This window comes from Notothenia rossii (genome assembly GCF_949606895.1).
Source record: "Notothenia rossii genome assembly, chromosome: 1".
Classification (NCBI taxonomy): Eukaryota; Metazoa; Chordata; class Actinopteri; order Perciformes; family Nototheniidae; genus Notothenia; species Notothenia rossii.
The window spans coordinates 52,048,176-52,073,641 of NC_136912.1; the positions used below are offsets into that span (position 1 = coordinate 52,048,176).

At 42.5% G+C, this 25,466-nt stretch overlaps 1 protein-coding gene across 3 annotated transcripts in view; it reads right to left on the minus strand.

Annotated features, from left to right (window-relative positions):
• LOC307033715 (uncharacterized protein) overlaps positions 1-25,466 on the minus strand; it is a 129,660-nt gene that overhangs the window by 1,062 nt on the left and 103,132 nt on the right. The window contains exon 16 of one of the 3 annotated variants that reach the window (XM_079672257.1): positions 46-6,022. The exons of the other annotated variants lie outside the window; for them this stretch is intronic. Within the exon in view, the coding sequence (XP_079528383.1) occupies positions 5,907-6,022 (116 nt within the window). The 3' untranslated portion in view covers positions 46-5,906. Of the gene's footprint in view, positions 1-45; positions 6,023-25,466 lie in introns of those variants that run through there. 3 annotated transcript variants of the gene reach the window in all.

Below are 25,466 nucleotides of genomic sequence, written 5' to 3' on the forward strand. Positions count from 1 at the left end.
GAAAGAATGAAACAGAGAGGAATCAATAAAACACAAACACAGATATAGCCGATCAGTAATTATTATTTAGTTGTTGCAACAAACAAACAATAATGGGAAGTACATCACCTGCTGCCACAGCAGCCAATCACGGAAATGCCCCCCAAGAGTAGCAATAATCATACAGCATATATAGCCACTGCAATGAACACACACAAATTTTCCCTAAGTATGTTTGATGAACACACATTTTATCATGCAGCATACCACACAAAAGGTCACATGTTTTTCCCTCTGAATGCCACACTTGTATGTTTAAAAGTCATCATCTCATGACATCCTTAGGAGTATTAAACTAACAAAGGTTAACTGTTTTTATAACCTGAGGCCTTCTCTGAACTTCCTCTACCCTCGGTGTCAGCTCACTTAAAATGAATACATCTATTGATAATTCAGTCCTGTGTGTGACCCAACTCAGTAACACACATCATATGGAATACTATGTGATTTTAATGACACAAGAAATACGCTGTATTAAACATTCTGCTATAACACTCCCTCCTTTTATTAAGATCAAATTATCAAAAAACTATTATTACAAGTGACCTACTGAGTTCTGCCCTCGAAAGCCCAAAATGACTTTCTGAAAAATATGTATCAATGGGTAATCATTTCACTCAAGGCAGAAGTCACAGGTCACCTGTACTGTACCTACTCACAAATAGCCAAAAACGTTGGGTTACGTATTGTAACCCTTATATTAGCACAGGCGGAGCCCTCTACTGGACTCTATGGGTACTACCTTACCCTGCGAGCATTCTCCCACTGACACTTCTATAGACGTAGCCGGCCTTGGGCGGGCCTACCTGAATGCGCGCGCATCACAACGTATAAAAGGAGGCCTCGCCTCGTGACTATCATCCTACACCTCTATTCAGCGAGCGGAATAGGACAGACAGTGCCCTGAGTAGAGGGCTCCGCCTGTGCTAATATAACAAGGGTTACAATACGTAACTAACCCAACGTTATATCTCTCACAGGCTCCGCCGTCTACTGGACTCTATGGGTACAGTGGGTGGAGCCCCGATGTATATGCGCACTGTCGTCCAACAACAACATTCCACCCTACTGCCCCTGACCGGCTTTTCTGGTCAGCAGCTGCTGCCCCACATTCTCCTTTAACCCGGTTGTGACCGTGGAAAAGTCTGGGCTGCGGCTGACAGAGCACACCCTGCCGCGCTTACCTCGCAGAAGGTGCGCTGAAAAAACAGTGCCGGGGACCCCCCCCCCCCCCGCCCATAGACGGATGGGGAGAGCCCCCTCGGCCCTGAATGGGCTTACTACACGCCTGCCTCCCTGAATCCCTAAGGATTGCAGGGAGAGCGCCAGTGCCCATGCCCCACACTCAGACACCGACCCCGTGCAGAGTGTGTGTGGACTAAAGTGTGGAGGGCTGCTCTTCTCCTGCCGAGCGCGCCCCTTGCCTATCCTGGGACCCTCAGAATGTTCTTCTGTCCAGCACCTATCATCTTAAATATTGTTTTGAATCTTAAAACCACTTGTTGCTTACAGAAAATCATGTTTTCTTTTTAGTAAATGAACACTTATAATGCATCATTCTGCGGCACTGTAAGTGCACGGCAACATCTGCCTCACGCTGCTGGCACAGAAGTGAACATAAGATGTGATAATATATATGATGTGATAATATACAGTATATGATGTGATGTGATAAATCAGGCACTGCTGAGACTTAAAGTAATACATTGCTCATACAGTTACTTTGCTCCAGTTACTTCTGCTGTGAGTAATGACCCATTAGTTTAACATTGTATAATGATCAGTGTTGGGCAAGTTACTTCCAAAATGTAATATATTACATATTAGTTATTACTCTCTTTTGAAAGTAATAAGTTACATTACAATATTACTGTCTCTGAAATGTAATGAGTTACACTACTTTTTAGTTACTTTCACCAAAATAACCGCAAAAGAATGGCTAGGTATTTTAAATGCTAAAATGTAGTTATTGTACATCCAGTGAAGGGCAATGTGGTATATCATAACAACTGTAGGTCCTTAAGGCTACTAACAACTTGTATTACACGGCTTAGTTGAATACTCGATTCTGATTGTAAATTCTTAACATGTGACACGTTGTTAATACAGCAGTGCAGACCACTGTCAAGGACTATAATGAAGATTTCTAAGGAGGATCAAGGAAGAGAAAGGAAAAGAGGTTAAAAGACGAAGCGCTGGACGTCAGATAAATCACCAGAAGAAGGCAGAGAGGAAGTAAACCATAACAGGACACGGAATGGGCTCTGTAGTTTGTTTAGTATATGGCCGCGTACAGGCCCGGTTCCAGAACAAAATGACTCAGGGTGCCTCTGAGATTACAGGGGGCGCAGCAGTAGTAGGTTTACATGAGCAATAGTAGCCGGCAACAGCAATGAAAAATAGCATTGATGGTCCCCAATGAACAGATTATGGCCTTTGTTATGTTTTGAAACCAAGCAAGTGAGAACATTTCAAGTGAGTTAAAAGTGCAATCCTGAAATATTTCATATAGTCTAAAGCTTCAAAGCTGTACTGATAAAACAAATGAGAACATATTGTAAATCAAGGCAAATATTATTTGAACCAGCTCATGGTTTGAAATGGCAAACATTGAAAAGCAAAAGTATTATTAAAACCATGTACACGACATCATCACCTTGGTCCCATCTCTGGGAAGAGAATATTTACTGTGCTTAAAAACTGGTATCACATCATCATGTGAGGTTGACTTTGTGACCTGGAGAACATTTCAGCTGCAACATTAGCTCGTTGATAAGCTTGGGATATGAGATCTTTTTGTAGCCATTCGTGGTGAAGGCATCTGTGCTATTGTATGCATTATTTTTGACCCAACATTTATACAGGCATGGCAGAATATGGCTCTATTTTCACATGCATATTCCATTGTCTATTTTTATACCACGGGCTGCAAAATGACCGCCTAACCCCACTGTACAGGCGGGTACTTGTTTAGACATACCTAGGCAGGCTCTGTTTTGCCGTGGTATCCTGGCACCTGCGGGCCGCAGAGGGGCGGCGTAGTTTCGGGCGACGAAGACTGCTGCTCCGGGGGCGAGGGCGGCGAGTCAGGCGGGAGTAAGCTAGTGTCCACAAGGAGGGTAACGTGATTTCCCCATCTGACCTGTTGCTACTGTCTGCAGTAGATGCAGTGTTGCTGGCGTTGAGTGATGGTTGCTTTAACCATTTTCGTATTTGATTATCCACAGATGTTTGTCACTGCTGTGGAAGCACTTTTGAAATGATGCACGCGCAGCGGAGCAGGTCACGCGTACCTGACACAATTTGTTGTTTGTATTTTTCGCTCTGTTCTCTTTTTTGAATAGAGGGTGCATAACATTCAACTGGCCCGAAGATCCCGACGCGAAGCCTCAAGGGTAAACACACCAGGTTTACTAATCTACCCGCACAATTTGTCTGGTGTCGGAATGTCTCGCTATGTTAGTACATTCAACAAAACACAATTTAATTTCGGGTTAAAATGTGTTGTAACTGCGTTACTGAGCATTGTAACGGGTAATATATTACCCAAATTTCATTAGTAATGAGTTACATTACTTCGTTACAGCAAAAAGTAATATATTACTGTAATTCCATTACTTTTGTAACGCGTTACACCCAACAGTGATAATGATACAATATCAAAGTGGGGCAGGCTCTCCCTGCCTGTCCGTAGGCATGTGCAATGCACTCGCAGAGCCAGCCTGCCAGGCGTTTCTTGGACAGAACTTTACCGATCACCCCGCCCCCGAAGCACACAAACAGCTGTTCGGTGCGTCTAAGGGCAGCCGTGCGATCCACATAACATGCTAGCGCATACACCGGGCAGAGGAGGTGCAGTTTAGCTTCCCTGTTCCCACCATGGGGGGAAAGACTAAAACCCCCTAACTGAATAGCCCTCGACCTGAACGCACTCCTTAGGCTCTTGGGCACAAAGGAGGAGTTCGGTCATGAATGGTGCACCGCTCTAGTCACCCCGAATCAGTAAACAGCTCGGGTGCACCGATAGAGCGGTTAACTCGGACACTTTTTTTTGGCTGACGTTAAGGCAAGAAGCAAAGCTGTCTTCCACGACAGTGCTTCTAGGGAGGAGAGCTCCAGAGGCTCAAATGGTTCTGAGACCAGAGCTTCGAGCACTAAGGGAAGGTCCCACTGCGGGGTGGAGGCGTGCACTACTGGGCGCAGCCTCCTGACCCCCTGTAAAAACCGCGACATTAGTGGTTGACTAAAGGCTGACCTGCCGCCAAAACCCTCATGGCAGGACGAGATGGCTGCTGCATACACTTTCACTGTTGAATGCGCAAGCCCTCTGTCCACCAGTAACTGTAAGAAGGAAAAATAGAGCCTAACTCACAAGATAGGGGCTCTATTCTCCGCTCCTCACACCATCGCTGGAATCATAGCCACTTTGGCCTGTAACAGGCTGTGGTGGATCCAGCTCTAGCTGCCTGGACAATCCACCCTGTCTCAGCCTGTCCCTCTCAGGAGCAAAGCCTGGAGAGGTTGGCCGAGAGTGGGTAACGCCCCGATTGCACCTGCTTCTTGAGACATTGCCCCCCAGAACTGGGGAACTGCCCAGGGCTGGCCCACCTTCATCTGTGTTATCGAGTACCACGGCGCCCGACGCGGTCCGGAGCCACTAGGATGACTGACAGACGTTCTCGCCTCACTCTCCCCAGGAGAGGGAGAATGAGACGCAGCGGTAGAAAGGCGTATAGCAGCTTCCTTGGCCATGGCTCGTGTGCAAACGTGTCCACCCCCAAGGGTGGGTCGTCGCTCAGGGCCATGGAGAACCACAGGGCACAGTGGTTATTGCGCCGGCTGGCGAACATATCCACTTCCGCTCTCCCGAACTGGGCCCAGATCTGCTTCACCACCTCCGGGTGAAGCGTCCATTCGCCTGGCAGGGGGACGCCCCTCGACATGCGGTCGGCCCCCCTGTTCTCCAGTCCCGGGATATGGAGGGCTCTCAGAGATAACACCACCTCTGAAGCTCATAACCACAGCCTCTCCGCTGTGGCCAACAAGGCGGCAGAGCGGACTCCGCCCTGCCTGTTGATATAAGCCACTGTGGTGCTGTTGTTGCTCCTGACCATTACATGTCTCCCTTTAATTAGGGGCATGAAATGCTGGAGAACTAACACTACCGCCCGTAGCTCTAGGAGGTTGCTGTGTTGAGACTCTGTTAGAGCCCAGCGCCCACCTATACCCCTCTTCAGGCAGGTCCCTCCCCATCCTGTTCTGGATGCGTCCGTGAACACTGTGATGTAGGAGGTCATCCGTCCCAGTGGAGAACCCCTCCGGAGGTTATCCGGGGACAACAGCACGCCAGCAATAGCGTCTCTTGAACCCGCACAGTGCTTTGACATCACTCGGTTTATTCCACTCACGTGCACATGCGCACCTGCTGGCTCCCTATACTGGGGTTTACAGCAGGGGCGGGGAGTGTAGGAAAATGCCACGCGGCGTGATTTCCCAGGGACATCACACGACGGGCAGCGGCGGCGGCCTGTGATGAAGTAGGGTCGACCCTATATCATGTGAAACCACCGTGCACCGGTCCCCGGGGGAAACGGGTCTGGGGCAAGGCCCCTGGACCAAGCTACTTATTCGGCCTTGCGGCCCAATAATCGCTCTGACCTGGTGAGGCGGGGGCATCTCTAGCAATGAGTGAGTAGCCCACACACCCGCCACCATGATCATCATCCAGGGAGAGTACAGCCCTGGGCGGTGGATTTCCATGGACGCCGGACCCGGAAGGAATGGCGAACGTGAATGGCACCGCCTCGGCCATATCCTGGTCCCCGAAACACTCGAAGCAAAGGTGGTGGGGATCGGCGCCCGCTATTTCAGCGAGGGCACGAAGGACAGGCCCGGGTCTCTAGCAGTGGCGACTCCATGGAGGTATGATAACTCTTTCTTCTTCTTTCAAACGTCTCAGTCTCTCGTGGAATCACTTCCGCTGCTGAAGAGAAAAGGATGATAGTCAGGAGGTGAGGCCTCCTTTTATACGGTGTGATGCACAAGCATTAAGGTAGGCCCGCCCAAGGCCGGCTACGTCTATAGAATAGGGATGTGCATCTCCATCACTGAGGCCGATGTGATGCGCATCTCGATACATTGCCACGATACGATACATTAACGATAAATTTGAAACACCAGGCAATGCGATACGATACAATTCACCCCTGTTGCGATACAGTTCAAAATGATTTGATTCAACATTATGTGATTCGGGGCGATACCATTCAACACGATACAAAATAATGATACTTCAATATAGTACGACAGAGGATTTTTGTTTTATTCCTTATATGCAGCAAATCATACATTAACAAAAAAGTGCTTTACATATTTGGTTCTTTCTACTAGTACTGCGCATCCCATCATGCTGTTTCTTTTTTTTAACCTTTTTTACCTTTAAAAACTCTCCAGAGTACAGTACAATTGTATAACACCTCACAGTAGAACAATTTAAGGGTGCATTGCCCATGATTAACAATGTGCAAATAACAACTACCATAGTGCAATGCCCATAAAGCTGCCAGACTGAAGTGCTTAACAGTCATTCATAGGCTAACTCACCAGTGAGCAGAAAGCAGTGGTTTCTATATGAACAATAAAGAATACAAATAACCTTTCACAATTTCATAACTGCTTACAGTAAGGAAGACATTTAAACAGTGGCGGTTTTACGGGGTGGGCACGGGGTGGCAGCTGCCACCTCAGAAAAATGCCTTGCCACCCCAGCTGCCACCCCAGATAGCAACTTTGTTTTGAAAGAAAAGTTGTGGCTCATCATCGGACATTTATGAGAGGAAATATCTAATGTCCAAGTGCAAGTGAATGCAGCACAAGACGCGAGCCTTGTAACGGCCCGTCCACACAGCGGAGTGCGGTGACATTTCACCATTCACTTTGAATGGGGTGACGTCACTTTTCGCCGAACTGCATCGTGGGAAGCGACGCGGAGCGTTGCTGGCGTGGCTCGCTGCAAAAGTTGAGCAATGTTCAACTTTTGACGCCTCGGCAGAAGCGTCAGCCAATCGAATCATATGCCAGTACAAGCTCTAGCCAATCAAACCGCTGCTTGTGTGTCAGGTGCGGGAGATTCATGCGATTGGTTGTTGGTTGAGCGACAGACACGCCCGACGGCAAGCGTCAACGTACGCCGCTGTGTGGACGGGCCGTAACCCCTCCCCCGGCCCTGGCGCGAGCCTTGAAATATGATTGGCGTTGATTTCATTTGAACGGGGGGACAGCGCAAAACGAGAAGCATTTCGGATCCAAGTAGACGGAAGGAATTAGGTATTTGGGGTCTACAATGACAGAGAAGATATGAAGGTAGATATGGAGTGTATAAAACCTGATGTGAGCACTTGCAGAAAAAAAATTGGGGCTTGTGTGCATACATTTACACTTGTCTAAAATATCCACGTAACTGTGAACCATATTTACACTTGTATAAAATATCCACGTAACTGTGAACCAAATTTACACTTGTATAAAATATCCACGTAACTGTGAACCAAATTTGAAGTCACAGAAGAAAAAAAAATGTTTTGTAGCTTGTAGAAAAAAAATGAAATATATTTTCCATTACAACTGCAACTTGGTTATTACAACCTCTCAAATCAGTCATTACAACTTGACGAATCGGCTCTGTGGCAGTATAAATCGACGAATCTGCGGTCTTGACTTTTGCTACACTTCTTGCGATAAATGTGTCGCATAAGTAATTTTCACCTGTAGATGTGAGGGGGGGGGGTTGGAGCGAAGGGGCGGAGCTATCAGAACGACGAGGCTTGACTGCGGGGCTAACGGTTCGTGTCGCTATCAGTCCGCTGACATGGCACGTCAATCAACGGTAAATTTGGCCCATTACTTGCCCAGTATTACTTTGAATATTATTATTGTGATTGAGGATTAAATCCGCTTTGAAGACCACCGTTTTATATCGTGCAGTTTAGCCGCAAAATAACGTCAGTTAGCCAGCTAACGCTAGTTTTGTTGAGTTTATGCTAGCTAAACAAGTAGTGGTTGTAGACCTACAGCAGTAATTAATATATTATAGCCTACTGCTTTGGCACTAACGGTTGTTAACCGTTTATGAAAATAAAACCAATTGAACTGTACTGAAATAATGACACGTTTTATAATTGTCTTGGGCTCCTGCTGTGTTTTTAAAGCCTTTGTAAATGATCCATGCTATTTAGAACGAAGACTTCAGAATCTTAAAATCCCTTGACGTTTGTATGCAATTGTGCTAAATTCAACTCTGGAATCAAGCAAATATTAATATGTTTGCATGACATTAGTTATTTATATTTTGCCATCACTTAATTATACGTTTAATACATTTAAGTCAAGCTAGGTACATGTGATGGTAGCTAGTTAGTGCTCTTACCTGTGAGGCCTACTCCAAAGCTCCAAACAGCATAATAGCCAGACTGTATCATTAAAACTAAGTACCAGTTCTAGATCTTTGACTTTAGACAAACAATTCAAGAGACAAAATGTATTTAAAGACCAATCTTTATTTGAAGGTGCCTCTTAACCTGATACATTAGTAGTTATACAGTAATAGTATTGACAATCTAAAAAAACTGAGCAACTCAACTGTCAACTTTATATTTCTTATTGTCTAAAGCAGTGGTCGCCAACCAGTCGATCGCGATCGGTCGCGGACCGTTAAAAAAAGAAAGTAAAAAAAGAAAGAAAAATTAAATTAAAATAACAATATTTGAAAAATACGTTTTTAGATGTAAACCTATCATCCACCACCCCGTTAGCAGGTGCCACTTGATTGACGTATATCAATAATATAATACATTAACCGTGCTTTACGTGAACCTCATCATGACAGAGAGGACGGCAGGACTGTAATTTCCCATGTTCAGTGAACACAACAGAGGCAAGACACCAGACCAATCAGAGAGTTGCATGGAAATACACTGTGCTTGTGTCATTCAAGCTCGGCTCTGTGTGTGTGTGGCAATAGCGCATTTAGTTTGAGAGAGAGAGAGAGAAAGAGAGAGAGAGAGAGAGAGAGGGACCGGTGCTAGCGGGGACCGTGATGTTAGCATCTGGTTAGCTAGCTGTACTAACGGACATAAGGAGCTGTTTCCACAACAAGCTGGAGGAGAGTCCTCTCCTGTCAGACTGAGGGGCTCAGGTGAGCTAAAGGACTCTCTGAGTGTTTAGAACGGTTTTGTCACAAATTATTCAAAAGATTATTTCTGCGGCACACCTTCATATGATCATTATAGTTATACAAACAATAAGAGAATACATGAAAAACAGGTATGAAATACTATATGGCATTAAAACAAGAATACAGTTTAAAAGGGGAGTGATTTGTAAAATATCCATAAAGAAAAAGAAAATCTGTTTACAGTTCTGTTTCATATGGGTGCTGAAAGAGGTATCCATAGATCTCTTCATGTTGCTCTCAAAGTGCACCAGATTGATGCTTTCAACTTCAATATTTAAAAACATATGAGGGAGCATCCCCCCAGACCCCCCTAGAGGAGGTGAGGTCCACTCCCCAATAGCACTTTACCCCTGCCTATATGCCGTGAGCTGATTATGGAGCCTTCATTGTAACAGTAATTCAGATGCAATTAGCCTATATAAAAGGCCTCAAATTGGAAGTATTGTCTGGGCCGTCTTTTTCACTCAATTCTGCAATAGGTAGATCTCGCCTTTCACCTAGGCCGAGGTCGGTGATCTTGGGCTTAAAAAGGTTGGTGACCACTGGTCTAAAGCATTTATTATTTGCTTATTATTTTTTCCCCTCATATTCAATGTGGACGGATTGAGACAGCGTGGTGTCCATAGAGCTGCAGAGACTTCAGGGAGAAACCTCCGTGTGATGGACGTCCTGTCTGTTTGTTTGGCCCGGAGAGGACTGAGGTTCTTTCCTCTGCGAGGAGGACCAGGCCTGATGGAGGAGCCCATGCTGGGCAAAGCTGATACCACCGGCACAGGCCTAGTCTGTCACGTTATTTGACTAAATGTGTTTACTTTTCATTTAATAGGCTTTACACCTTCTGTCCATATGTGCTTTTTATTTAAAACATTTTTGATTAACTTTTGGTTCACATTTCAATAAATTGTAACGGAAAAATCTGAAAGCAGTCCGTCATTTTGACGGATTAGAACAAACTCAGAACAGCACCTAAGTTTCCCCGCAGCAGAGCTCCGGTGTTATGCCCTTATGTCGTTTCCAGACCTAACTATGCCGTACAAATCATTGAAATGTCTGGGAGTTTATGCTTTACGCTGTGGCGCGCTCCCGCGAGGTGGGCATGCACAACACGGCGCTAATATTTCACGAGGGGCTGTAGATATAATTATTTTGTAATTGTAATCAGATTATGAATGAACAGTATGAAATTCATCAACATTGAAATATATTTTATTATCAAAATAATATTTAAATGTTACAAAACGTAGTGCAACTTGTTGTGTATTAGTAGAAAGAAATTAATGAAACAAGGGACAGAGGATACGGGTACTCAACTCTTTACTGTCCGTCATGCTTAACTGCCACAGCATCAACTCCCGGGCTTACTCTTCTTCTCTCAACATTGTATGTATACTCTGGTTACACTGCGCCCCCTATTGGCAGGAGTATATTAGAACACAACATTTCCCCCCTTCTTAAAAAGAGTTACTTCTCCCCTTGAACAGCATGCATAACATTAGCATTTTAAACAGACACTTACGTAGTAACCATGAAACCATCTGTAATGATAATAACTTCACATATCACAATATGCAGAACATTTTCAAACATTAATTCAACCACAGTTTAAGTGACATAGTCCTCAATCCAAACAGGCTGCTTTCTGATTCGCTGGTTCCTGCTCTGAGCACCATGCACTGTAGCTGGCTCAGCAGGCCTCACTTCTTCTGATGGAGGAGTGAATGTTTCTGGAAGCACCGACAGATGTGAAGCATCCCAGGTTTTTCCATTATCAAGTGTGTAACTGTGAGGTCCTTTCTGCTTGGTCACTTTCAGAGGCTCACTGAACTTTGGCTTTCCCTTTTTGACATGCAGCGGGTTTCTCACACGCACCAGGCTTCCCGGATGTATTTTGGGAATCTTGGCATTTCTTTTTGCATCAGAATATGTTTTCATGTGCCATTGTTTCTTTTCCACTCTGTCTCTCAGTTCCTGATCCTGAGTATCCGTAAGCTGTGGCAGGATTGAGGGTTTGGTTCGCATTTTTCTTCCATACATGAGCTGGAACGGAGATGTCCCTGTAGTGGCGTGAGGTGTAGCTCTGTAGACCTGAAGAAACTCAGCAACGTGAGCTTTCCACGGAGCGTTCTCTCTCTGTGCCGTGAGAATGCTTTCCTTCAGCACTCTATTTAGCCTCTCCACCGCTCCATTTCCTTCTGGATGGTAGATTGTAGTCCTGATGTGTTGGATGTCTCTTTCTTCTAGGAAAAAGGCGAGTTCTGAGGATGTGAATTGTGGACCGTTATCTATCACCACAGACACAGGGTTCCCTTTTTGGCTGAACACTGATCTCATGAAGGTGATCACTGTTGCAGTAGTGCATCTTGGGGCAAAACACACTTCTGGCCATTTTGAATAGTAGTCAGTCATAGTAATAGCAAACTTACAGTCCACCGGACCAGTCTCAAATGGGCCCACGATGTCGAGGGCAAGCTTTTGCCATGGCCCCTGAGGCAGAGGGACTGGTGTCATAGGTGCAGGGTTAGTTTTAGCTGTTTTATCATTCATCTGGCAGGACACACAGGCGGCGATAACCGATTGTACCAGTGCATCCATTTTAGGCCACCAATACAAGTCTCTGAGTCTCTGTTTTGTGCGTACAATGCCTTGGTGGCTCTCGTGTGCTAAGGATACCATGTGTGAGTGTAGCTTTACTGGAACAACTAACCTGTGACTCCCTCTCAGAATGAGTTGTTCATGTGCAGAAAGTTCATTTCTCACCTGGTAGTACGGCAACATGTTAGCAGGCAGGCCTTTGGATGAAGCTGGCCACCCGTCTGTCATGTAGTTGCGTAGCTGACGTAACTCTGGACAGGAAGTGCAGGCATCTGTGAAGTCAGACGAGGGAACAGCAGTCAGCAGGGCAGAGACAGCAGCAACCATCTCTGGTTCCGTGTCTGAGGTGCAGTCCTGTCCGTGTGGCAGTGGCAGCCTGAGAGTCACTGGATCACTGGGTGATGGAGCATCCCGAATAGCTGCAATGTGGTCATCATTTGGCAGCAGACCTTCCTTGCTTATGCTGTGTCCTAGATACGTTAGTTTGTCCTGGTAGAATTTGCATTTATCTGTGTTGAGACTTAGTCCAGCTTCCTGCAGTCGGTACAGTACTGCTTTCAGGCGGGTTTCATGCTCCGCACGGCAGGAGGAGTAAATGATGATATCATCCAGACATGCCAGCACTCCAGGTAAATCTTTCAGCACCATGGACATCATCTTCTGAAATGCTGAGGGTGCTGATGCTAGCCCATAGCAAACTCGCTTGTACCTGAAAAGTCCCTCGTGAGTAATGAAAGCAGTCAGATCTCTGCTGTCCTCATGCAGTGGAAGCTGGTAGTATGCATTAGCCAGGTCGAGGGTTGAGAATATGGTAGCTCCTCTGAGTTCTGAGAAGAGCTCCTCCATGTGTGGAATGGGGTAGCAATCCATTATGACGGCCTTGTTAGGCTCCCTGAGGTCTGTACACATCCTTATTTTAGATGAGTTCTTTCGTTGAGTCACAACGATCGGTGATACCCAGGGAGAGGCATCTATTTTTTCAATGATGTCAGCATCAAGAAGGCGCTTTAACTCTGCAGAAACAGCATCTCTGACTGAGAATGGAAGCCTTCTCAATTTCTGCTGCACAGGCTTCACCTCATCTTTCACTCTTACTTTGTGTACTACGTTCCTAACACAGCCCATAGGTAAAACTGTATTAACAGGTGCAGATGCAGTAGGTGTCGGTGTAGTAGGAGTTGCAGGTGGGGTTGTTATCTCTCTGACTGTGTGCTCTGACTTCAGTACCACTCTGTTTCTCATGATGACCATTTCCAGTGCCTCAAACAGGTCCAGGCCCAGCAGTATTGAACCTGACTTCACAATGAAAAGGGTAGCTGAGGCAGTATTTCCGTCATGGAATGCACGTAAATGCAGTTTCCCTAGTACTGGGATTCTCTGTCTTGAGTATGTGACTAGAGGAACCTTTGTAGGTTTCAGTGGTATGTGACTGAAATAGGTCTCGTACACATGAGCCGGCAGCAGTGACACTGAAGAACCAGTATCTACTATCATCTCAAATGACTGGTTAGCAGGAGAAAGTCCCAAATCTACAGTGCACATTATTTTCTTCTTTTTTGGGGCAGAATTATTCAGCAATAAAACAGACAGTTCTGGAATAACGACCTCCCTCACTTCACGTTTTTGTTCTGAACGACACACTTTGGCAAAATGCCCAGTTTTTCCACAGGATTTGCATATTGTGTTTGTAGCAGGGCATTGTGTGGAATTTGCCATATGTTTATCTGAATCACATCTGTAACATCTTCGTGCTTGCTCAGACTTTCTCTCACCTTGCCTTTGTTTACTTGCAGCGGGACGTTTTTGTTCCCATTTTGGCGCGCTGATCTCTCTCACAGGCACTTCACTGTTGGAGAACTCGGCCACGTTGCGCGCCGCCATTTCCACCTGATTTGCAATCTGAATGGCTTTATCCAGTGTCAGTTTGTCTTCTAGCAGCAAGCGTTCACGTATGCGTCCACTGTAGGCTTTTTCCACGATCTGATCACGCAGCATATCCTGTTCTGCATTTCCAAATTCACAAAAAACGAGCATTTCACGTAGCGCAGAGACGTACTGTGCAATTGTTTCATCATGTCTCTGGGCTCGTTGGCGGAACCTGTGTCTCTCCGCAATTACGTTTACCTTCGGCACGAAATGCGCCCGTAGTGCAGCCACGGCATGGTTGTATGTAGTTCCCGTTTCAGTCAATGTGTAGAATATCCTCTGTGCTTCGGTTCCGACGCTGTGTAGCAGCGTTGCACGTATACGGGTATCCGGCCACTTGGCTCCTTCCACGTCGATCACTAGCAGATAGTTTTCGAACATTTTTAGCCATGTTCCAAATGGCATAGTAGGTTCTCCCGGACACTGAAGAAAGGTGGGTGGTAAAGGAGTAGAAGCCACGGCCATCCTCGTCGCCAATTTGTTGTGTATTAGTAGAAAGAAATTAATGAAACAAGGGACAGAGGATACGGGTACTCAACTCTTTACTGTTCGTCATGCTTAACTGCCACAGCATCAACTCCCGGGCTTACTCTTCTTCTCTCAACATTGTATGTATACTCTGGTTACACTGCGCCCCCTATTGGCAGGAGTATATTAGAACACAACACAACTGTAGAAGCTTGCTCTGTTGTCTCACTGAAAGAATAACTTTTACCACGTCTTTACAGACAATATTGAGAGATAAATAGCAGCAGTTCTCACTATGTGTTAAATATCTTTGCCTTCAATACATTAAATTAGAAAGCTGACAAAATCATATTGCTTGTTAACATCTAAATGTAACTTTTTGCATGGAAAAAACCCTCAACTTCACTGATGTGTAGGTGATTTAGTATTGTTTAATGGAATGTATATCAGTGTATTAAAGTCAATACTTCATTCATTTAAACCAATATCTTTCTTGATTCTTTGTATAGTATGAAAAAATAGTATTTGTACCTGTGCTGAAGTTCACTGCTGTGAGGAGTCCAGTTATGTCTCTCACTCTCTGGTCCAGCCTGTAGCATATTGTCCATAAAGAACCGCAGTGACGCGTCGTAAAACCCGGAAGTAAACTTCTTCCGGTTCCTTCGCGAAAAACCAATGCAAATTCTCCATAGGATTTTGGAAAATAACTCTAAATAAGGTCTGTGGTTGACACACATTTAAGAGAGGGATCACGTTTTGTTAAGCCGGATAATCTCCACATGTCAACCCTACTTTTATAATTTTTGAATCATAAATCTAGTCGCCAAAAGCGAAATGCTAACGTTATGCTATAAACGAACTACAAGCCAGTACAGCATGAAGTATTATTTGAGTTATTTGAAGTATTAAAGTAACGTGTTATGGCAGGAAAGTTCAATCTGGTATATTCATTTTAATGTCACCTTATATAGAATGTGTGTTAAACTTGTGATTTCTGCATGGAGTGACTTCTGCCTAGCAGATACCAAGAAGAGGCCCCTAGGGTCTCTCTGTTAATTATCAATAGTCCTTGCAATTAACAGGGGAATTCCCAGATACATTTTCAGATAATGTAGTTAAAGTCTTGTAGAATTAATGTTTATCTCCTACACATCCTGCAGGCCTTGAGACTTGGGTCACCCAGCAGTAACCAAGATAAACGTCCTTTTGAGCTTATCAATTAAATGTATTAATTCCTAGTAAGCTGACTTTGGGGTGAAGGGAAGTTCAGGGAAGCCATTAAGCCACAAGAACAATTAAACTTCTGTTAATCAACCAAAACTCATGACTTTCAGGGGACAGGACATTCGGACCTATAACAAGGGTCACTTCCTAGAGAATATGTGTGTGTATTTCTTACTGTGATCAGAGGTCCTGTATAATCATTTATCAACTATTCCTGTATTGGTGTTTTATTTGATTCCTCTGCTTTTATTCTTTCATATGTGGGTACTGGAGGGCTACAAACAGTGTGGAGAAATTAGCTTAAACATGTTTTATTACTCTATGGGAAATGGAAGCAGCATGTCAAATGATCAGGGAAATCTACTTGTTTTAAATATATGTGTGTGGTTGATTACTTTGTATTAATAATAGCAGTATGTGTAAAGGAAGCTGGAAATATGCAATGTGAAACCTTTTATTTGAAATAAAGATTCTGCAGGGAATATTCTTAAAGAACAATAGCTCAAGTGTCTGGAAGAGCTGCAGGCTAAATGAGTGTGCGGTACTTTTTACTGCTTGAGATCAGAGCTGATGTTTTCCTCTTGTTATTATTGTTTGAGGTTAAGGTAACTCACATGTGTTATTTGTATAATCCAACTATAAAAAACTATATCTTAAAACTATCTTTATAAAATGCCAAAAGTATGTGAAACTTGCAAGGAGGGGTTTGTTATCTCGAATGTAAGGGTCGCCTCTGGCTCGCGCTGATTGGCTGTCTTTTCTAAGTGGAGGACCCCTCGGGGGGGGGGGGGGGGGGCAGCCGCATAGCTCCTCCTGGGGTTTTGGATATAAGCCTATGTTTTCTTTAGACCAGCCTCTTCTTTTCTTCAAACTGACCAGATCCGTGAGATTGGAGGAAGAGCAGGAAGTACTTCCTTTGTGTTTGTATTTGTATTTGTATTTGTATTTGTATTGTTACTTTTTATCATTAAAACAAGATTATTGTTTAACTTGCATTCTGGTGTTTCTTAATCCCTTCCTTTTTACGAATTTACCCAGCTTATCAAACGACACGCGGAGACGAGGTTGGTTTTAAACATCCACCAAATCTCCAACAAGTGGTGACCCGACGTGTCTGAGTGGGGTGTTTTCGTGGAAGAGACCACCAGCAGCAAGCGGACGGAATAGTCCAGGGCTAAACATCTCCGCCTCTTCTGACAACTAAAAACAGAGCTCTGTACAATAGGCTACCAGGTGAGCAGACACGATTTAATTTGAAACCTGTGATTTGACCATATTCCAAATTTTAGGGTTGTCAGACGAAGTTTACAGTGTTTTTTATAGTAACAATGCAAATGCGTGTTTTAGTTGTTAAAATCGGATATTGAGTTCCGACAGGCCAGAAGGGTATTGAAGTCCCGGGCTTGAAAAGTGGAGGTATTTAGTCCCCACAGTTAAAATAGGATATCGAGTTCCGACAGGCCAGAAGGGTATTGAAGTCCCGGGCTTGAAAAGTGGAGGTATTGAGTCCCCACAGTTAAAATCGGATATTGAGTTCCGACAGGCCAGAAGGGTATTAAAATCCCTGGCTTGAAAAGTGGAGGTATTGAGTCCCCACAGTTAGACTGTCTGGAGTAGTCCAATGGTAGTATTAAGTCTCCATATCAGACTGACTCAAAATAACAAATCCACAGCTCGACGGGGCTGGAGATGAGTTATTTATGTTATAAGTGATCCAAAGGAGAGTAACGCAAACTTCAAAAACCAATTTTGAAGTGACCGGACCTCATTAATCCTTTGTTCTGTGGGGTTGAATCTATAAAGTCAAACGTCACGATAAAAAGTTCTGTGGGCCTGAGTTTCGGCTCCATGTCAGCGTCACATCGTTGAAAGACGGTGTTGAAGCGCGCTGAGAGGCTTGCTAAACTTGTTGAAATAAACATCGGACAATAAAAGCTGAATAGACTGTACGGGGATTTTTTTCTATGAATATTTACTGGTAACAAGGACAGTAAGTCAGATCAATATATATGAAGTCTTTGAATATTTACTGGTAACAGAAATAGCCTAAGTCAGATGAATAGATACGAAGTCATAATGAAGGGAGAATTTTAACGAGAGGAGCGTGAGTTAAGAGCTTACGAGAACAGTGGGTTCAAGCAGAACAATTGAATAAAAGGATAGAAGAAGTGCTAATTGTTGAAAGAAGCCCCCCCTTTTCCTAAAGAGGCTGAGAGCTACAGCGGGGGAGAGAGAAGGGGGTGTAGGTATTTGTCTGTGAGAGTTCCCCCCACCCTTTTTTCCTCTCGAGAGCAGCAGCAGCAGCAGCCTGGAAGGTGTCTGCTTGCTTTTTTCTCTAGTGATCTGAAGTTGGACTGAAATACATTGAAAATGAACAGATCAATGTGTGATTTGAAGTGATAGATATATTGAAATAAATAAGAAACAATGATTTGCTGCTATTTAAACATAGTCTTTGAGAACTGATTGATACCGTTGCATTGCGTTGTGAATTTCATGGTATTTGTCATTAACTAAGGATTGTACTTAATTATACTTCAAGGAAAATTATGTTACATACAGTAACCTTAGGGGAAAGTAAAAAGAGATTTACTGAGAATATGAAGTACATTAAAGTTAAGGTTTTATTCAAATTAAATATGATAGGTGGATTTTTCCATCTAGAATACGACATGGAAAGAGGAACATTTGTTAGACATGAAATAACGAACTCATTGGAAGAAAGATATATATTGTGAGGTTATTTAGGAGTTGTTATCATATACAGTTACTCTCAGTTGATGGTTGTTTAAAGTAGATAGGAAACGGAAAACGTAAACGATTCACCACAATGGTGTTTTTTAGTTTATGAAGAAGAAGTAGACAGTAAAAATAAGGTTTTTGTAAATGTGTCAGTCAGAGGGAATCTGTTAATGTTTAAGCATGACAGAGGTCCTGCACGAGGTTTTGCTCCAGCCATCTCACACAGTTTCACAAAGGGGTGATTTGTGAGGGGCTGGAGCGGAGGCAGCTGCAGGAGGAAACGCAGTGAAACAGAAAGACAGGAGAAATGAGATGGTTTGAAGAAGTATAGAGAGAGTACAGGTTATATAGAGTTACTACTATTCTGGAAAATGTCATATTGTTTTGTGAGTAACATGAAATAAGAATATATTTACTAGATATAAGAACAACAGGCTTATCTAGGTTAACAGAACATTGCTATTAACCAGTTTCAGCTGCAACTATCCTGTCTTTGTTCTAAAGAGAACGTACGTTGCATTTACAATTAATATTAAGAAATGTTCACAATTGATACCATTAAAGACCGTTTGGGATTAATAGGACGAGTTTGTCATAAACATTCGTGCTTAGATGGAATAAAAGTGTTGAGAGATGTTCTCAAAAATGGGAGTTTTCACAATGCTTTTAGTTTTTATTGAAACAATTAAGTAATAAGGACAGAAAAATGTTCCGTGATGATTTATTTAGGTTTCAGCTTTAGTAATAATGAAGATTACATTTTGTAATAATTCCTTTAAGTGTTCCAAAATATATTCATTAACTGTAGTCAGATTACTTGTTTTAAATATATAGCGCTGGATACAGTTAGTTTTGTATTCTGTTACAAATCTAACCATGCTTGTAACACACAACTTAGATAAACAATTTGAAAAGAATAGAATAAGCAAGAAGATTAAAGATGAATCTATAGTGGTTAAGAAAAGTTTTTTGTTTTGTCTATTAACTGAGAACTGAAGTAATGAAGAATAGGAAGACTGTTACCATTAATGGGTTTAACATTCACATGTTTCAGCATTCCTGACCATATAGACACTCAGCTGTTTTATTTTGTAACCCGCTGGGGGAGAGAGTTACATTGAGATTTCTCAGTAGCTGATTTGCTGTGATTACAGCAGCATTGGATAGTTGTGCGCCACCTTTGGGTTGTACTCTGAATCAGTGTGTTGGTGAAAAGTTGCTCATTGCAAACAGAAGAACTGTGCAAAGAACACATCTCAAAGGAGGTTTTGACAGTTTGCTTGTACCTCGTTGTCAAGGCAACCGTGGTGTGAAGAGGTACTGCAGTTTTTGGGGATTTCTGCGGTACAGAGGACAACGTGTGTCTGCTGATTGTATCACATTGATCCAGAGGTCCCTTCCCCCTCAGGACAGCCCAATGCCAGAGAGAGTTTCCTTGGAGCCCACTGACCAGGGCCGGTTCTAGCTTTTTGGGGGCCCTGCCACTGACTACAGCTGAAGAGGACAATGAATCATTGACTGTTCTCAATATGACAAGATCTTGAGACAGGCTGGTCTCAGTCTGTTCAGACTCTGAAGAAATCATGCAATGATTTTACAGCATAACTGTGCAAGAGTTTATCAGAAGGTGGTGTAGAACGATATGCTTAGTGTTTAGGAAGGGAGGCTGATTGTTTAATGATGGTCTGGAATGCTGAAAGGGTTAAAGTTTAATATCCTTGTTTGGCAAACAAGACATCTGATTATTATGTCACACATGATAGATCTTGACATAGTGACTAGCTATGGGTAAACGTGTGGACGTTATACCATTATTATCATGAACTAAAAATAAATAGGGAAATAGTATCTGGTTAAAGATGAATGGATTTCATATCCTAGAGAGGATTAGTTATATTGTGAATACTTCACAAGGTATTTACTAATGTATTTTGAAGAACACAGGTCCAGTTTTGTTTTGTTCTAGATTAAATTGTCCATTACCAAAACTGTTCTGCTTAGGTCTAGCTTTAGACTTTGATAGTAAAAGAGTATTTAGGCTTATTTTTGTATATCTGACATTTTTTAAATATGTTGGCTATTCAATAGATAGAGAGATGGCATTACTCTCCATTTGTTGAGAACATTTCTGAAGATTAAATGTTTGTTCCATTCCTGATATTCCTATCTAGGATGTAATTTTAGAGTAACAGGGCTGATGCTGAAATTTACATGAAAAAAAAAAAAAGAAAAAAAGGTTTTGTTTGTTCAACCTCCAGTTAGATCTGAAACAGTAATAATGATTGATTTGGCCAAAACTTAGTTTAACATCCTGATGTAACATTATGAGGTATGTTCACTTCTAAGGGTAAACAAATTGATAAAATTGATTATTATTATTATTGATTAATTTGGAAAATTAATTCAAAAGGCCGTTTTCTGCAGGTTCACTTAACAATGACTTGCATGAACATTTGTCAGGTAATGTGTTTCCTAGGGGCGGTATATTAATAAAGTGTATTGATAATTTGTTTGTTAAACATCTGAAGAAAATGGTGCTACGAACACGAGGAAAACTTTGTTGCATTGGTTGACATCAACACAATGATGTCACTAGTACAACTCCAGCTAGTAGAATATTAAAGTCTCTGCAGAGCACCACACATGGCCAATGAAACTGAGACCAAATGACCTTTGACCCTGACTGACAGTATGACTTGAGAAAAGCACTATCAATGACTGACTCTGGGGCTGACCGAACTTGACTTTAAAACCTGACAGTGTGAGTGTGAATGGAATGCCGGCATGTGATCAGTGCAACTGCATGATTCTAAAACAATAACTAACCAAGCATGTCTTTGGACTAACATATTATTTTGGAGCTCCAAGGGAAACATAGGTTTCCTAAAAATTCTGCAAAAGGGGGAAACCACATGTGACCCGTTTCTAATTCCCACAGGAGTTGGCGGTTTGCAAATGTAAAACTCAAACTAAAATCTAAAGATTCTGTTTCTTTTAGGACTGCCAGCTGGAAATGAACACTTATTTTCCCTGGAGTGTTTACTGTGAAAGATGATGGATGTACTTTTGTGAATGATGTTTGGTATTTTCTTATAACCACTGGTTACCTGAAGGTTTTCTTCCCATACAGGATTTTGTTACACATGTGTACATGTGTAAAAAGGGGGAGTGTGGGATATTTTCATTTAGGGACTGGAAGAAACCTGCCGCCCCAACTCGGAGGTTCAATCTGACCATTGATTGACAGTTTTAGATTTAACCTGCTCCATATCTGGGGATAAGATACTGGGGGTGCAGGGTCGCACGACTTCAACGTCACGCCAAATTAAGATCGTTTCAACTGACTTGCACTGAAACTGCACTTTGAACACTTTAAATATATTAACATTTTAAACTGTATACCCCGGTTATCTAGGCCCGTTTTGTTTAATGTATACCACGTTTATCTAGGCCCTTTTTGTTTTATGTATACATGTCACACTGTGGGAAACGATATTTCGATATTTCTGTATGTATAACACATGTAGAATTTTTGACAATAAAGCTGAATTTGACTTTTGCGTGCTTGCATATTTTAACAAAGCTTTTCATTTTAGCCACACTGAATTGAACTAGAAGTCATGGCTGTGTCAATTACCAGTCTGATATCGTTTTACAAAGATGACAAGAAGAGTGTAGATAGAGGAGAGAACCACTACAAGTCAGGACACGTTACAGTGCAGCCTAGATGAAGGTGTGCTTACCGGTGTTGTCAGGGCTAGCATGAAGGACAAGGTTTATAGGTGAGTAGTGAGAGCAAGAGTACCGTTAACCTAGAGTTAATTTATTCCCATTAATTCCCATCAACAAATCAATTGTATGTGTCACATGAAATCTTTATTAGGCAAGGCAAGGCAAGTTTATTTATATAGCACTTTTCAACACAAGGCAATTCAAAGTGCTTTACAAAAAATGAAAGACATTAAGAAAATGGCATTTAAAATCAGTCATTAAAAAGAAAAGCTAATAAAATAAACATTATAAGATATGAATAGTTCAATTAAAAGCAGCGACAAAAAGAAAAGTCTTCAGCCTGGATTTAAAAGTAGTAAGAGTTGCAGTGGACCTGCAGGTTTCTGGGAGTTTGTTCCAGATATTTGGAGCATAATAACTGTACGCTGCTTTATCATGTTTAGTTCTGACTCTGGGGATAGAAAGCTGACCAGTCCCTGAAGACCTGAGAGATCTGGATGGTTCATCATTTAGCAGGAGTTCAGAAATGCATTTTGGTCCTAAACCATTCAGTGATTTAGCAGCAGTATTTTGAAATCTATTCTTTGACACACAGGAAGCTAGTGTAAAGACTTCAGAACTGGAGTGATGTGATCCACTTTCTTAGTGTTGGTAAGGACTCGAGCAGCGGTGTTCTGAATCAGCTGCAGCTTTCTAATAGATTTTTTAGTGAGACCTGTGAAGACACCATTGCAGTAGTCCAGTCTACTGAAGATAAAAGCATGGACACGTTTTTCCAAATCCTGCTGTGACATTAGTCTTTTAATCCTAGATATGTTCTTTAGGTGATAGTAAGCTGATTTAGTAACTGTTTTAATGTGACTGTTGAAACCAATAACTAATTTAACCCGCTGACAAGAGAGCCCACCTCCGAAGATCGTGACTGGCTGAGGGACAGACTCGGGGGCAGGTTCTCAGGAATTTCTTGGCTTCTCTCCCCCGAGCCAGAAGAGGAACACTACAGCTTGGAAACACTTACTGTTCCTGAAATTATCAAATCTGTTGGGCATCAGGGACCTGAGGCAATTGTGGCAAGCATGGCATTGTCTGAGGAGCAACAGAGGGCAATGCAGGTGGCTACCACTGGTCAGCGAACCAACCCAAACTGGCATTTGTTCAGGAAAGGAAGGTTGACTGCCAGCAACTTTGGAGCTGTCCTGAGGTCAAAGCGTGTGACTGCTTCCTTTATTGCCAGGGTGCTAGGGCAACAACAGGCCCTTGATGGTGTTTTGTCTGTACAGTGGGGGACTATGAATGAATGTGAGGGCGTCAGGGCATTCACCACTGCAACTGAGATGCAGGTCCATGAGTCAGATTTGTGGCTCTCCCTATCAGGATTGTTGGGGGCATCTCCAGATGGTCTGGTAGGGTCTTCCGCTGTGCTGGAGGTAAAGTGTCCCTACGGAGCCAGGTTAATGACAATTAGTGAAGCATTGCAAATCAAGGGCTTCTGTGTCAGTAAGGAAGTAGAAACATTGAGCCTGCGTGAGGAACATCCTTACTGGCACCAAGTGCAAGGTCAGCTTCACCTCACTGCAAGGAAGAAGAAATACAAAAATTGTGAATTGTTTTTAAATTTACATTTACTCGCCTTTGCAATGTTTTGGTTGTTAGAGTGTTAGGTTTCCTGTCAGCTCGTCTGTTAGGAAGATATAAAATATTAGTTTCATGGAAGTCACACCGTCACATATACTGTAAGAGCATTAAGACATACAGTACATAGGCTAAAACAAAACATCTAAATATATAACCTTGCACTTTGATAAGTCTCGTGAACATTTTCACTATTTTGACATTTTTATAGATGAAAATTGAACTAAAGAAATAAATGGTAGATTAATCCATATTGAAAATAGGTGTCAGCTGCTACAATAATTATAATAGTTATATTTCTTAATTAATTTAGATAAGATATTACTGTATTGATCCCAATTTGGGAAATGTTTGTGTTGCAGCAGCATAACAAGAAAAACAATATATAAGTTATTATATATACAAAAGTATGTGAGGGATGGAATATTAAATTGAATACAAATGTAAAATGTACATGTGATTTTACGTCCAAGAGCAGCTATGGAGCAGAGAGTTCTCTGCCTGCCAGAGGTGATTTCTTATTAGTTCAATATGTCAAACTGATTTCCCTGACTACAATCTTTAGTTACATGGTGAAACGTTATGCTGCTTGTACTAATAAGACTTATCATATAAGCCACACAGGTTTTAATAGGATGTATTCATTATCTTTACTTATGTTGCGGTCTTTTCAGCAGCGCCATCTCTATAACGGCGATACAGTCACTACCCATTATTTACATTTCACCGTGACATGGACAAAAATGTAACGTCAGCTTACCTCATGGCACGAATCCAGACTCTCCTTTGGAAAACATTGGCCGGGAAATGATAGAACAAGCACGTTTCATGCGAAGACCTGTGGCTGCAACCCGGAGCAAAGCAACACAAACCATTGCGTAGCTAACTAGTAGCGCTAGCTTTAGCTAACGTTAGCCAACGAAACGAACTGCCGAGTAAAATTTGAAAACACTGGTAATTAATTATTTTATAATTTGTAAAACTACGGTGTTAAAAACGACAATTTCAAAAATACAGATTCTAATGGTCAGATATAGATATACAGATACTAAAGATAGGCAGGTACTTGCTTTCAAGCAGAACACAGGGGAAAACAAACTTAGCGGGAGTGTTTACGTGTTCGGCGTAATGACGTACAACGGCCTCGACAATTTCTGTAATCCTATTCAGCCATTCGGTAACAACCATCGTTTTTCAGACACGTAAACTCTTCAAAAATCCCCAGTGGGGTCACTGCTGATGTATTTAATGTCGTAGAACAAAACGTGATTTAACTCTTAAATTTGTGTCAACCACAGACCTTATTTCGAGCTATTTTCCAAAACCCTATGGAAAAAATGCATTGCCTTTTGAGGTAGGAACCGGAAGTGCTAAAAATGCTAACTTATTTCCGGGTTTTACGACGCGTCACTGCGGTTTTCTATATGGCGCTGACCCAAGCCTCGTCGTTCTGATAGCTCCGCCCCTTCGCTCCAACCCCCCTCCCTCCCCCCACATCTTCAGGTGAAAATTACTTTTGCGACACATTTATCGCAAGAAGTGTATCAAAAGCCAAGACCGCAGATTCGTCGATTTATACTGCCACAGAGCAGATTCGTCAAGTTGTAATGACTGATTTGAGAGGTTGTAATAACCAAGTTGCAGTTGTAATGGAAAATATATTTAAAAAATATGTATTTTTCTGCAAGTGAATGTTTCATCACTAAGTTCATTTTTTTACTACAAGCTACAAAACTTTTTGACTTCAAATTTGGTTCACAGTTACGTGGATATTTTATACAAGTGTACATTTGGTTCACAGTTACGTGGATATTTTATACAAGTGTAAATGTATGCACACAAGCTCAGATTTTTTTTCTGCAAGTGCTCACATCAGGTT